The following is a 14395-nucleotide window of genomic DNA, read 5'->3' on the forward strand; positions in this document are numbered from 1 at the left end:
CAGCATCCTTGGCCTCTACCCACTGATGATAACAGCCCCCTCCCCAAGTGGAAACAACCAAGAATATCTTCAGACCTGTCCAAATCACCGCCAGTTGAGAACCACTGCATCAGACTATCAAATGCCCGGGGCCTGGGGCTGGGTCTCATTCATGTCTGTATCTCTGGCACTCGGAGCAGGCCTGGTCCAGGTTAGGTGTTCAGTAAATGTTGCCCGAATGAGTGGTGGGCAATCTCTGGGCAAAGACTCGAGGGTGGGGCTCAGAGATCAGGATTCTGGGATATGCATATCATGGGGTGGGGATGGGGGGTCTCTTCTTTTTCTTCTCCAAAGCCTACCCAAATCATCATCTCCTTTTGTTCTTATTCTCTCCCTGTAAGGGAGGGGAAGCTGAGACATCTGGCAAACTTACTGTGTGACATTAAACAAGCCATTCCACCTCTCTGGGCCTCAGCTTCCCCATTTATAAGACAGCCTACGGGCATCTATGAATGTTGACTGAGTCAATAATAAAGAACTTGCTCATCTCACAGGAAAAACTCCATGGGGAGAGGCAAGCTATGTGGCATTTATAGTGAGTGTGGCTGGGGCCATGGCCACCTCCAAGGAGGGCTGGGGGCTCAGGAACATCACTGCTTCAAAGATATCTTCCAGGAGCCCAACACCTGCATGATCCAGGAGCGCCGCTGGTGGGAAGTGGGCAAGTTCTCACAGCTAGGGCTCCAGCGGTGCGTGGTGGCCGGGTCACACACCCATGAGTCCCCGTGCGGCAGTGGCCAGGAGTTTCGCCAGCAGCTGGCCAGGATGTTGTCCTGGGCCTGGGCAGCACAGATGCACACTGATGCTTCTGGGTCGTGTCTCAAGTTTTCCAGAGCTGAGTTATGGGGAGGAGAGAGGTCACTTGTTAAGTCTAGGTCCCCCACCTGAGTCTCACACCTCATCCTTCTCACTTCATATCTTAGCTTGGGTACTCTGCTCAGCATCCCCTCATCTCCCAGCTCTTCAAATTGTGCATGTCTTTCAAAGCTTGGATCAAAACCTGCCTTCTCCAGAAAGTCTTCTTGGACTGCCCAAGCCTTCCTTCATGCTCCCATCAGCTTTCCCAGTTATGAAATTAACATGCCCCCTTAAGAGTGTGAACTACTTGCTCCGCACTAAATGGTTTTTGATCTTGTTTTCCGAGTCTGGTTTCCTGGATTGTAAGCTCCCCTAGCAGGTGGACTGTGTGTTCTGTGTCTTAGCGACTCCACAGTAGCTAACATGTACTCACCTGGGTCAGTGCTAGCACAGCTGGACTGAGCTGAAGCCCCTGGCATTGGGTCATGTGTAACCCTCCCCTCTCCCATTCCCTGCTTCGAGCCTACTCATTCCCACACTGGCTCTGCAAATCTCGCCAGTGCAGGACAGGACTCACCAGCTTTAACTTCATTCATACGATCTTCTGTCATGCTGCTCTCCATACAGGGGACCAGGGACCCTTGAGCATAATCCAAGATGTGAGTGGGTCCATCTCCTGATTCTGACCGCCCCCCTCAGACCAGACCTCCTCGGAAAAGCTCTCCTGGTCCCACAAACGAGGACACAGAGAACTTCGTCTTGACCCTGGGTCAGATTTCTTGAGAGGGGTCCTGGGATGGGTGGAAGATCCAGTGGGTAGAGAGGGCAACAGGACAGAGACAGGAGCAGGGCCGAAGCTGACTCTGAGAGGCGGTCCTAGGAGATCCCTTCCCCAGGCTGGTCTGTAGTGTTCTCATCCAAGACTCAGGGAGGTGCTGCCTCGGTGCCCCCTCTCCAAGGAGCAGTAACAGGAGGGTACCAAGTGCCTCGCATACCTTCCTCTCAGGTGGTTGGTGGGGTCCCTGGAGAGGCTGAAACTCAGTTCCTCGGCAACATAGCTCAGCCCTCCCCTGCTGCAGTGGCTCCTGAAGTACCTGCAGATCCTTGAATGTGCCCTACCTCTCAGAAGGCCCCTCCCGTACTTTGTACCTTACTAATTCCTATTTGTCCTTGAATATTCAATTTAACGTGGCTGCTCCTCTAGGAAATTTTTCCCTACCTTGCCCCAAGCTAGTTATAAATGCCTCTTTAGGCTCCCAGAGTCTCTGTCTCCACCTGTGTACACACTGTGATGTGTTTTACTTGTGATTCATGAACATCTCCCGCCAGACGTGGGGTTTCTTCAGCTTAGATCTGCTAGGGATGGGAGAGCGGGAAAGATAGTCTGAGGGCCTTTGAGACACTTGCTCAAGGGCATGTATATGTGCATATTTCTAGGGCAAGTGTTCCTAAATTTCTATAGGGTCTCACAAAAGATCTGTAACCCGCAAGAGGTTAGGAATCAAAACACCAACATTCTTGGAAGTGAGTAGTTTGGAACAAGATTTAGAGAAGCCAGAATTTAGGAAATACATTACTCTGTTTGAGGAGCTCCCCCTGAGCATGTCCCCACAGCCCAAAGGATGCCCCCTCCAGCCTGGGCATTGCTTATCTGTCCCAGAACTGACCATGTTAACAGCTGCCCCCACATATCCCCAGTCCTGACCATCAGCATCACCTCCTGAAAATTTCTTTGTTTCTCTAGACTAAGTGCAGTGCCTGACACAGAGCAGAGGCTCAATCAGTGTGTGAGGCAGAAGCCAATAGATACAGGCATGGATGACAGGACGAATGAAAAATTGCACACGAATTGGGCAAAGGTACAAGGTGGGGGCCTCTCCAAGCCTCTCTGCAGTAGAGTCTCCTGCAGACCCTTGAAGGATATGTGGCTGTTTGGGGGAGGGAAGGGGAGTGGCTGAGAGGAGACAGCATACTAACAGAAGTGTCCTGTGGAGGATTCTGAGTGAAGGGAACCTACTTGGTTTTTTCCCCAGAAAGACAGAGGTTGGGGTTGTGGGAAGAAGGAGGAAGGTGACTGTCACTGGGGGAGAACCTTTATCTGCCAGTCTTCACATTTTAAAAAATTCTCATCCAGGCCACAAAGCAGGAGTTGATCCCTATCTCGCCAATCGCCTTATAGATCTTACAGAGGAGGCTCAGTTGGCATCACACAGAAAGGGGATTATGGAGCTGAGATCCTAGTTCGCTTCCCCCTGTGCAGACCGGTGCTTCCTGCTGCAGGGCAGGCTCCTGCTGTGCCTGGACCTTGCTGTATTGGGGGCGGGAGGTGGGGTAGGTGAAGCAGCGATTCTACTGCCTACAGATGCCAAGGTTATGACCTTGGTCCACTTCCCAAGCAGTGATCTCAGAAGAAGGGAGACCTTGCTAATTTATATCAAAGCTGTGTGCTGGCCAAGCCTTGCATACAAAGGGAGGCATCCACCCTGGGCCAGAAGGGCCACTGTTTCCTTCCAAGGGGAGGAAGCAGCAGAACTAGGTCTGCCAGGGCAGGTTACCTATGAACATGACTGATGACTTCCGGAGGGAGGCCCGAGGACTCTTGGCATACTCCAAGCTCTGACTGAGGAACGTGAAGGCGCTGTCTCGATGGGTGTCCACCTGGGACAAAGAGAAACCAGAGAATGCTGGGCCCTCAGAGGGAATAACCTCCCATCTACCCCTCCCAAAGCCAGGAACCAGGACCCAGTCAGGCAGCTGAGCCCTGGCCCTTTGCCTCCTACATAACTCTGCTACCCATTCTGGACTCTTCCAGAAGCCAGACTTCATGTTCTCTTAGCTGACTGCAACAATCATGTTAATGATCTTCCTGCCTTGGGTGTCTCCTTTTCTAATCCACCCACCTGCTCCAGGCCAGAAGGCAAGTTCTAAAATGCAAGTCCAGCCAGAGCTGAGAATGGATATGGCATGTGAGGGACATGACTAAGGAGACGGGTCTAACTAGGGTGAAGGATTCAAGTTACAAAGCAGTGGGAATAAACTACAGACTTAGGAGGGTCTTAAAAGTCCTTCAAATACAGACAGAAATAGGGCTTCCTTATGCATTAAAAAATAAGAAGCCAGCATCCATTCTTAATAGGGCAATGACAAAGTAATGTTTTAGGCAAAATAGTCTGACGGCGGTGTTCAGTTGGGTTTGATCAAGTAGAAACCAGGGGGCAGGCAATCTGCTAAGAGACTGTTGAGGGAGATAAAGGGAGGTCTGGTCTGATCACTCTCCTATTGACAATCTGCATGTCAGGGAGTAACTGTGGTGCTGGAGAAGACCCTTGAGAGTCCCTTGGACAGCAAGGAAATCCAACCAGTCAGCCCTAAAGGAAATCAACCCTGAACATTAATTTGAAGGACTGATGCTGAAGCTGAAGCTCCAATACTTTGGCCACCTGATGCAAAGAGCCAGCTCATTGAAAAAGACCCCGATATTGGGAAAGATTGAGGGCAGGAGGAGAAACGGATGACAGGGGAAGAGATGGTTGGATGGCATCATCAACTATATGGACATGAGTTTGAGCAGACTCCAGGAGATAGTGAAGGACAGGGAAGCCTGGCATGCTGCAGTCCATGGGGTCGCAAAGAGTCAGACACAACTGAGTGACTGAACAACAAGCAATAACAATGTCAGGGAGTAAACTCTTGGGCTTAATGTGCAAAGTGTTCATGATCATGTTCTTTCTCAGCCTTAGGTCTTTCTCTACCACTGCCTCCATGCACACTATGCATGCTCCAATCCCAGGTCGAGGCACAACTCTGCCCAAGTCCGTGCCGGACACAAGCCATTGCTCCTGATTGGAGTCCCTTTCCTTCTTTCCTTCCTGATGAGTCCCCTCTCATTCTTTGAGGCTCAGCTCAGAAACCGTCTCCTCCCTGAAGACATCCCTGCAGCATGTTGCACAGCCTTTGTCATGGCACCTATGACACTGGACTTATAATGACTTATACCTGTCTCCCCCACTGGATCTCTAGTTCCCCCAAAAGAAGGGACCTTCTCACTCAGCTCAGAGTCCTCAGCACCCTGGATGGAGCTTTGCATGGTACAGGTGCCCAGAAAGTATTGGATGGATAAATGTATAAATGACTAGATTACTGACCCCTCCCTAAAGCTAAGGCTAGAGGTTGACCTTCATATGAGCAGAACTGTTGATGCTTGGAGAGCAAAGAAGAGACTGAGAATCCAGAGGGTCTAATACAGAGGTCACAAGCTGGCAGCCCACAGGCCACAAATGGCTGGCAGGGTAGAGGCCTGTGTTTTAACTAAATTGATTGTTAATTAAAGTCTTATAAAAATCTAGCTTTTCTTGTGAAACTGAAGGAGCTCTCCATTCGTGCTTTCAAAGAGCCTGGCCCCTCCAGGTTGCCATGGCCCTACCACCCCTACATCACTTATCTGCCCAGTCACTGGTCATGGTTAGTATTTGAATTAGCAGCACTGGCCAAACACTTCCTCCAGGCCTCTTTTTCCCTCTGTAAAAGGAGGTAACAATATTAAGCACTGGATTGCAGAGGCTTTGAGCACTATTGATAATGATTATCACTGCAAAATAACAATGTGTTATTTTGTTTATTTGTTAGGTTGGTGGGGGAATGGGGATGCTGCATGCCCCACCCAGACCTCCCTTAGGGTGTGAAGGATTTATTCCCCCAAGTACAGATTGCCTTGGTGGAAGAGAACTGCTGGCCCGGTCACGTCCCTTCCCAGGCCAGCTGGCAACTGATGACAAGGCAAACCACAGCCTCAAGACCTTCTTCAAGGGGCAGAACCAGAAACTGACAGACCACTCAGTCGGTGTGGAGACCTGACCGCCAGCCCCCGTGTGAAGAATCTCCGCATCATGCTGGCTGAGACCTTCCCTGAAACCACACTGCGGCTTGACCCCTCTGCCACTTCCACTCCCTGCCCTCCCTTCCACAGCAGCTGGTCCCAGGGTGCTCCCTAATAAACCTCCTGCATGCTAACCTCTGCCTCAGAGCCTGCATCCTGGGGAACACAGCCGGTGACTACAGGAAAGGTAGATGGGCCTAGATGGCAAAACGTCCGAAATGGTACATGAAGGAACCCGGCTGCATCGTGCAGTGTAGCGTGTCACTGCGTGTAGGGCTCTCTCCTACCGCAGAATGTTCTCAGGTGTTACCTGGACAGGGGGTTCTGTGGCTTAATAATTTGGGGAAACCATGAATCAACCAGGAAATTTCCTCAGCACAGAGCATTTCAGAGTTGTAAGGTGCTGGTGACACTGGCAAATCTCCAAGAGGAAGATAATGATACAATCTTTCCCAAACTTACTTGTCTTGGATCTTTTCTCTCCTGTGGGGTATTTCTTGTAGGACTGCCATCACAGCGAATACATGCTGGAAATTACTGTTGTAGAAGAGGGAGCAGGTAGAGTCCCTCAGGCAGGGATATGATATAGACAGACTCGGGTTTTAACCAGATCATTCTGGTAGCCTGAGTGGGGAATGCATTGGAGGGGCTGAGATTCAAGACTGGGGGACTCACTGGATGGCTGGACCCATCTGAGAAACATTTATGACCTGAACTAAGAGAATAATAATGGGAAGGGGAGGAAAAAACAGATTCAGAGGTATTTAGGATATGTAAGGTTGATCAAAGTGAAGGTGAGGGGGATCAAGAAGCCTTGGATGGTTTTAGGTTTCAGCTTCGGGGATTTAGAAGGAGAGAGAACTGACGTTGGGAAGGCCTTAAGTTCAGAAGAGATATGCTGAGTTTAGTTGTGTGTAGTCATTGTGGGCAGGGGAGGGCTTCCCAGGTGGCCCTAGTGGTAAGGAACCTGCATTGCAAAGCAGGAGACATAAGAGACATGAGTTTGATCCCTGGGGTTGGGAAGATCCCCTGGAGAAGGGAATAGCAACCCACTCCAATATTCTTGCCTGGAGAATTCCATGGACAGAGGAGCCAGGTGGGCTACCATCCATGGGGTTGCAAAGAGTAGGACAGGACTGAAGCGACTTAGCATAGCACACACACAGTCATTGGGAGAGATGTCCAGTAAGCCTTGGAGAAGGAACACCAGAAGTGGGGAGAGAAGTCAAGGCAAAGATGAACTTCCAGGAGCCAACAGCTTGTAGGTGGTAATGGAATTGTCAGTAAGGATGCTCGTGTACAAAGGAGGAAGAGACGAGGAAAGAACTGGCCACCTCCAACACACTCATAAGAACCCACTGTTGTCTTAGAAGCACTCACAAGGTACTTGCAAATTTTGGCCACCGTCTGCTGCTGGTTGTCCCAGGGCTTCCGGCTGTAAGCTTTTTTTGGCAATTCCCAAGCCATGAAGCAAGAACAGCGGAACAGGGTCTTCACACATTTCTGGGGGCCAATAGGAAGAGAATACCAGAGCTATGCAATTCCAGAAGAGTTGAACTATGCTCCGGAAAAAAAAAAAAAAAGTATGAAACTGGATTTTGGGAAAACAATTCCTATCAATATTTGAAACATACAAGGAAAGTTGGGTGTTTTGAAAAGAAATACTGGCATGAGTACCTTTTGAAAACAGGCTTGGCCAGACTTGGTTGCCTGTGATTGTCTGTGTGTGTGTGCCTAGGATTGTCTGTGATTCCAGGCTGGGTTCTGTAAAGCGGGCTGCACCCTCAGGACTCAGGGCTATGCACACTCACCTGGCTCACCTTGGCATTGCCCTCTTGCATGGTCAGCAGCAGGGGCACCAAGGTGCTGATCAGCTGCTCCTCCACAGCCGGGGTGCGGGGCGACCGCAGCTTCTGAACTACCTTGCCGTACAGGTTGATGCAGGAGGTGCGCACGTCCTCTCGTGACTGGGGCAGATCCAGAGGCTCAGGCGAGCTCCATCCTCCGGGAGGCTGCCTGCACCTCTGTGCCCCACGCAGAGGCTCATGGCCTTCTTCCCACTCATTCTGAGGGCCCCTCCGAGCACAAGACCCACAGAGACGAAGAACACTGAAGGCCACCTGATGGGGGTGATCTGGGGCTGGCTTCCCCCTCAACAGAGCCTGGGTCAGGAGCTCTGCCCACTCTTCCCAGCAGGGACCCCACTGTCCTAAAAGGTGCCTTTGTGCCAAGTAGAAAAATGCTCCCCTTTGCTGAGACCAATCAAAGAATTGTGACCCCCCACTTAGGGGAAGAATGGGGGAGGGGAGAGTTAGGAAGTTTGGGATTGACAGGTACATACTGCTGTATTTAAAATGGATAACCAACAAGGACCTACTGTATAGCTAAGAGAACTCTGCTCAATGTTATGCGGCAGCCTGGATGGGAGGGGAGTTTGAAGGAGAACAGATACATGTGTGTGTATGACTGAGTCCCTTTGTGGTCCACCTGAAGCTATCACAACATTGTTAATTGGCTATACTCCTATTACAAAAAAAAAAAAAAGTTAAAAGGAAAAAAATTGTGACTCCTCTAGATGGACCAATCACAGACAGGCAAGTCTCTGGGGTAAGGAGCACACAAAAAGACCTCCCTCTATGAGAACCAATTAGAGAAGGAACTTTCTCTGTGCAAACCAATTACAAAGAATTTGGACCAGTTGGGACGAGCGCCCCTTCCCCTGGGCTGACTCAGCCCTGCTCAGGTCCCAACGGGCCGTGGGAGCTATTACGACCCCCAGAGTAGTAAAGAACTGCCCTCCAGGTGTTACACCCCCATCCTTCCACCCTCACGAAATTCCTTACATCACTGAAGTGTGGCAGCAGAATCTGCAGTATCTCCACATAGACTGAGTTGTCCATCAGCTTCCGATCCTGCCCCTTGAAAATGGTCTTGAGGTTGTGGACTGCCTCCACCACCAGCAGCCCATCCACACTCTTCAGACCCTTCACCATGGAGGGCAGGAGGGCCTGCACCTTGGCAGCCTGCAGAGAAGGAGTATTTGGGATGGGGGCTCCTATCTGATCTAACAGGTGAGGGGCCCAGCCTCTGAGTCACAGAGATGAACTTGGTCAAGCAAGTCCTACCTCCAGGCTTTTGCTTATGTTATCCCGCCTGCCTGGTACGCCCTCACTCAAACTTCTTTGTCTCCAAAGCCCTCTCTGGCCTCACTGACTCCTTCCTAGCCTGCAACCCTGAGGGCTTTTGCTGTCTCCCCACTTCTTGGCACTATCTATAGATGATACCCTGTGTTGTTAGTTTTCTGAGTCTATGTCCTGTCCCTTTGTCCCTCTAAATCATAAGCTGTAACGACAGTGCTTAGTAGAGAAAAACACAGCACTTTTTAAAAGGCTAATGAAACAACAACCTGCGACTCAGCTTCCTAATCTCTAAATTAGGAATAATTACTGCTATCCCCAGCCCCTCCTAAACATACTGCTCTTAGGGTCATTGTGAAAAATCTGAATTGGAAAGTACTTTTCAAAAAATAAAGCATGTAGGGAATTATTAATGGATATCCATTTTACAGATGGGATAATTAAGACAGAGAAAGAAATGAGCTCTGATTCCAGTCACCAGCATTGGAGAGTTGCGAATGGCCAAGCTCCATCCTTCCTCTTGTCAGGGCCTTGGCTGCGTGGGCTCTCCCCTGCCTTCCACTCACCTTTTCAGTCCTTTGAGCCAGGATGACCAGGCCTCGGATGGACAGCACCTTCATGATGGGGTCCCGGTGGCTCAGGCCTTCTGCCATCCGCCCCAGAGAGTACTCCTCAGGGATCCGCCGTACCTGCTCCATCCGGAGGAGCTGAGGGAATAAAGAGAATTACTCCTCAGTGCAAGGAGTACCCTCAGGGCCCATTTGCCTCTGGGGCCTCATTCACACCTATCCACCCTCTAGTCTGTATTCTTACCACCAACAAGCTTCTAACCAAGCTTCCCATCATTCATGGAATCACCCAGGCTGTTTTGTCCCTTCTGTGTGGGCAGGGATGCTCTTCTGCCAGGCCTCTCACCTCCACTCTAGCCCCATCTCACCATGCACGGCTCCAGCCAAAAGTCAGCCCCCTGAGCCATGTTTGAGAGTCCCCAGGCCTCACCTAGGCTGACTGCCCCCTTCTCTGCACCCCTGGGGACCCTGAACACAGAAACCTTATTGCCCCGACGTGCTTATGCACCTGCCTCCTGTATCCTATCCCCCTGCAGCTTCTGTGAAGACACAAACTGAGCCTTTCTCCTTGGGCACCAGTTACTGATACAAGCTCTGGGATAGAGTGTGTGCTCAGGGAACCCTGGTTGCATGAGTTCACAACCAAGAAATGGTTCCTTTCCTTATTGGAATTGTCCTCCTCTAGTGCCCACTATTGCAAGGTTAGTACCATCGGCCCCACTTTGTCCCAGCCCCAAACCAGGCATCATCCCCATCTCCTTCCTCTCCCCTGCCACCTCCAGCACCCAATCAGTCTTCAACTCCTGCCTAGTCATCTTCATAAGCACTTCTCCCATTTGTTCCCTGGCCCTGCATCTACTGTGACTATTGAGACCACGTGTCTATGATGAAGAGAAAGCTGGAGAGAGCAGACAGGACAGCTGATGGGGTGGGGGTGGGGAAGGCAGGAAAGGTGGGGCTCCACCTACCACCCGCCCTCCACCCATCCATAGAACTACACTCAGCTGCTCTGCACCAGGTTCTGGGCTGTGACTAGAGACACAAAAATGTGACAATCGTAACAGCAACAGAGCTGACTTGGGGAGTGCTTCCTGCGCTGGCACTTTTCATGAACTCACTTACTCCTCATCAAAACCCTATGAGGTGGGCAATTCATTATCCTTGTATTGTAAATGAAGAAAGAAAGGCACAGACAGTTTCAGCAACTTGCCGAAGGTCACACAGCTCCCTTGAGGACTCCACCCACCACTGGGAGAAGCAAGTACCCCCTCAGGCACAGCATGGGGGTCTAGGGGATCCAGGAAAGGACATCTGAGCAGCATCAAAGCACCACTGTGAACATGTTGGGCCACCACTTCTGAGGAGAGAGAGAAGGACTTGAAGCTGGGTGAGGACCCCTGTCCCAGGGAGGGAGGGCCACTGCTCAGGGCTCCAGGGGAGTGCTGGAAAAGATTAAGCCTACAGTCCCTGACCTTATGGTAACGCCTCTCCCACAAGGGTAACCAGGGAAGAGGAGCCAGGTGGGCAGAGCTGGTCTGAATCTCTCTGGACAGCTTGAGCTGTGTGACCTTGAAAACTGCCCCTTATCTCACCAACACATGAGCATCACGATTCCTGCTTTGTAGGGCTGCTGTGCAGATGAGTGGGGTCATATACGTAAGAGGTCAGCATGGTGTTCAGCACATGGCACACCCTCAAGAAATGATACTTTCCCAGCTCCTCACCAGGGTCACGGGGATCCCGGCAGAGCTGAGACTGTAACCTGGACTCCCGACCCCAAGACACATGCATGTCCTCCTGAGGTGACACATTCTGCTGGTACCTGCAGAGCCAGGCAAAGTGCTTACCTGGGTACCCACTCACCCATCTGATCGCCTCTTCTTAGAGACCTTCTTGGGGCTGGGTCTAGGGATGCCAGGCAAACATGATGTGGCTCCTGTTCCCCAGGCTCACAGTCCACTGGGGAGGCAGTGCTGGAATTGCCACGCTGCCCCTGTCCACCTGGCTGCCTTTACTCAAGGCCCAGTTCAAATGGCACCTCATCCAGGAAGCTGTCCTTAACCTTCCACTGTCTGAGCAGACAGTGAGCCTCTGAGCCCCACTGCACAGACCCTGGTGATAGCCCAGACCCACTGTGTGCCAGCTAGAACATCACAGGAGGAGGACAGGGTGGTGGTTAAGCAAGTGGGTTTTCCAAGTGTCATCGACTAGTGACTGGAGAACCAAAATGTGGTATGTACATACAATGGAATATTATTCAGACTTAAAAAATAATGAAATTCTGACCTGTGTTACAACATGGATGAGCCTTGAAAACATTATATGAAGTGAAATAAGCAGGACACCAAAGGACAAATATTGGTGGTTCCGTTCGTATAAAACCTAGAACAGGAAAATTCATAGAAACAAAGTAGAACGGTGGGCTCAGGGTCTGAGAGGACTAGGGAAGGAGAGTTGGTGTTTAATGGGTAGAGAATTTCAGGTTGGGAAGGAAGATGAAAAACTTCTGAAGATGGATGGTGGTGACAGTTGCACAAAAGTGTGAATGCACGTCACACTGAATGTACAGCCAGTGAGCTGTACACTTAAAAATGGTCAACATGATAACTTTTATGATATATATATATTTATTACATCCATGAACACAAGCACACACACACAGCTAAAGAGTGAGTGTGTATTTTAGAGCCCAGATGTCTGGCTTTGAATCCTGGATCTGCCACTTACCAAGGTGTGTGGCCTTGGGAAAGTTGCTTAAATCTGTGCCTTGGTTTCCTTCTCTACAGTAGGGGTTGGAATAATATGTGCATCATAGGATTACTGTGAGAATTAGATGAATCAGTATGTGTAAAGCTCTAAGAATACACCTGAAAGGTAGTCAGCGCTCAATAAAATTGTTGGCCATTATTATTGGCAAGTCTTCCCTTCTGGGCTGATACTACCAACCTTGTCCTGACTCAACTCTCTCCAGTACCTGCTCTATACACTACCACCATACACTCACTCAGCTTAGATGTCACTTCCTCCAGGAAGCCTCCCTGATGTTTCCCCACCCAATACACCCAAGACTTTTGCTCACCCACCACAGCCTGAATTGCCCCCATTAGCACAAGTCACTCTGGTACCCTGTGATATAACTAGGATGTCCTCTGTCTCCCCTCCCACACCAAGAACTCCTGAGAGCAGGGCAGAACCAAGTTTATATTTGTGTCTCCAATCTGGTACCTGGTACACGGCAAAGGATGGTGGTTGCCCGGGGTACTAGGGGAGTCTGGGAAGACTGACACGGGGTGGAGGGATGGAAAAAGAAGGAGAGAGATAGGAAGGAGGAGGGAGAAGACCCTCGAGATCTTTTTACTCAAGAAAAATCATGTTCAGGAAAGACTCTAAAGTATTAAGTACTTATCACACAAGAGAAATGACCAGCAATGGGAATTGAGGCCTATGCTCCTGGGAAGGCCGGGTAGCCCCTGCCCTGCTCTGGGCACCCGCTTGGTACCTCCACGAAGAAGGCGGTGGCGGTGATCTTGTGCTTCTCGTCGCCTCGCTCCAGGAGCGGGATGAGCAGGTAGAGGATGCGGCACAGCTCCTGACAGGAGTAGTGCACCATGGCCCTGGGGGTGAGGGAAGCAGTGCCCTCAGGCGCTCCAGCCCCAAGGGGACCTGCTGCATGGGGGTCTGGCCCCCACACTCAAAACTCTGGGCAAGCCCCAGTCCCCTGTGTTCCCACATCCCCAGGGTTTTCCACCTGAACAGGATCTCAGAGGCCATTTGATCACATTGCTTCATTTTACAGGTGGGAAAACTGACATGCAGAGTGGGAAAGTGACTTGCCCAAGACCACAGAGAAAATCAGTAAGAAAGACAGGCCTACGACCCCTGAATGTGCAGGACCACTCCAGGAGGAAAAGACAGGAAGGAAAGAACGTGAGGACCCACTGGCTGGGCGCCAGGCAGCAAGCCAGACGCTTTCAAGTCCTTACTGCATTTGATCCTCACCATTACCCTTTGAGGCAGGTTACTGTTGTTAATCCATTTCATAGATGAGGAAACAGAGGCTTTAAGTGTGAATTGCCCAAGGTCATAGAGCTGGAAAGTTGTAGAGCTGGCACCCCAACCCCGGGGTCCCTACTCCAGCTGCCTAGTTCATTCTACTAAGCCAGTGATGTTCCAAGTGTGGCCCCTGGATCAGCAGTATCAGCATCATCAGGGAACTTGTTAAAAAAAAAAAATGCACATTCTCAAGCCCCCATCTCAGACTAACTGAATTAGAAACTCTAGAAGCGGGGCCCAGCCATCAGTGTTTTAACAAGCCCTGTGGATGATTCGCCCTCAAGTCTGCACTGTGCTCTGTTAGTCAATGAATCCAGAAAAGTGTATCAGCCATGCATAGAATCTAGAATAAGATAGCCTGGGTTCAAATTCTGTTACCACTAGCTGTGTCACTTTGGGCAAATCACCTAACTTCTCTGGGCCTCAGAGTCCTTTTGGGTAACTCTGGGAAAGTAATAGTGTTAATCCATCAGTCATTGCTGCTGTTGTTGTTCAGCCCTGTGGACTGCCGCACACCAGGCTTCCCTGTCCTTCACCATCTCCAAGAGTTTGCTCGGACTCATGTCTGTTGATTTGATGATGTCATCCAACCATCTTATTCTATGTCACCCTCTTCTCCTCCTGCACTCAGTCAGTCATGGTGAGCATTAAATGGAATAGTCTGTGAATAGATGGCTCTTTGCAAGGTGCCTGGAGCATGCAAGTGCCCAATAAACACAGTTGTATCTTGAGACCCAAGAGGACAGCACCACCCTTGACACTCAGGGTCTACGGCTAAGAAGCAGGATCTTCCTGCAGGAACCACATTAGTGAAATCAAGGTGCTGCTGCTGCTGCTGCAGCCCCCTATCTCCTTTCCCTAAGGAGGCTGTGTGTGGCTGAGGGGAAGAGCCCTGATCCTGGTCAGAGGGATATTTCCCGGCC

At 50.5% G+C, this 14395-nt stretch overlaps 1 protein-coding gene across 1 annotated transcript in view; it reads right to left on the reverse strand.

The window, feature by feature from the left end:
- Positions 1 to 629: 629 nt before the first annotated feature.
- Positions 630 to 14395, reverse strand: part of MROH7 (maestro heat like repeat family member 7) — a 58201-nt gene continuing 44435 nt past the window's right edge. The window contains exons 17-24 of the mRNA XM_070364736.1: positions 12919 to 13033; positions 9417 to 9557; positions 8557 to 8736; positions 7525 to 7680; positions 7094 to 7216; positions 3393 to 3495; positions 1415 to 1477; positions 630 to 874 (exon numbers count right to left, since the gene is read on the reverse strand). Of these exons, the coding sequence (XP_070220837.1) occupies positions 630 to 874; positions 1415 to 1477; positions 3393 to 3495; positions 7094 to 7216; positions 7525 to 7680; positions 8557 to 8736; positions 9417 to 9557; positions 12919 to 13033 (1126 nt within the window). The remainder of the gene's footprint in view (positions 875 to 1414; positions 1478 to 3392; positions 3496 to 7093; positions 7217 to 7524; positions 7681 to 8556; positions 8737 to 9416; positions 9558 to 12918; positions 13034 to 14395) is intronic.

The sequence above is a fragment of the Bos mutus genome, chromosome 3, assembly GCF_027580195.1.
Source record: "Bos mutus isolate GX-2022 chromosome 3, NWIPB_WYAK_1.1, whole genome shotgun sequence".
Taxonomy (NCBI): Eukaryota; Metazoa; Chordata; class Mammalia; order Artiodactyla; family Bovidae; genus Bos; species Bos mutus.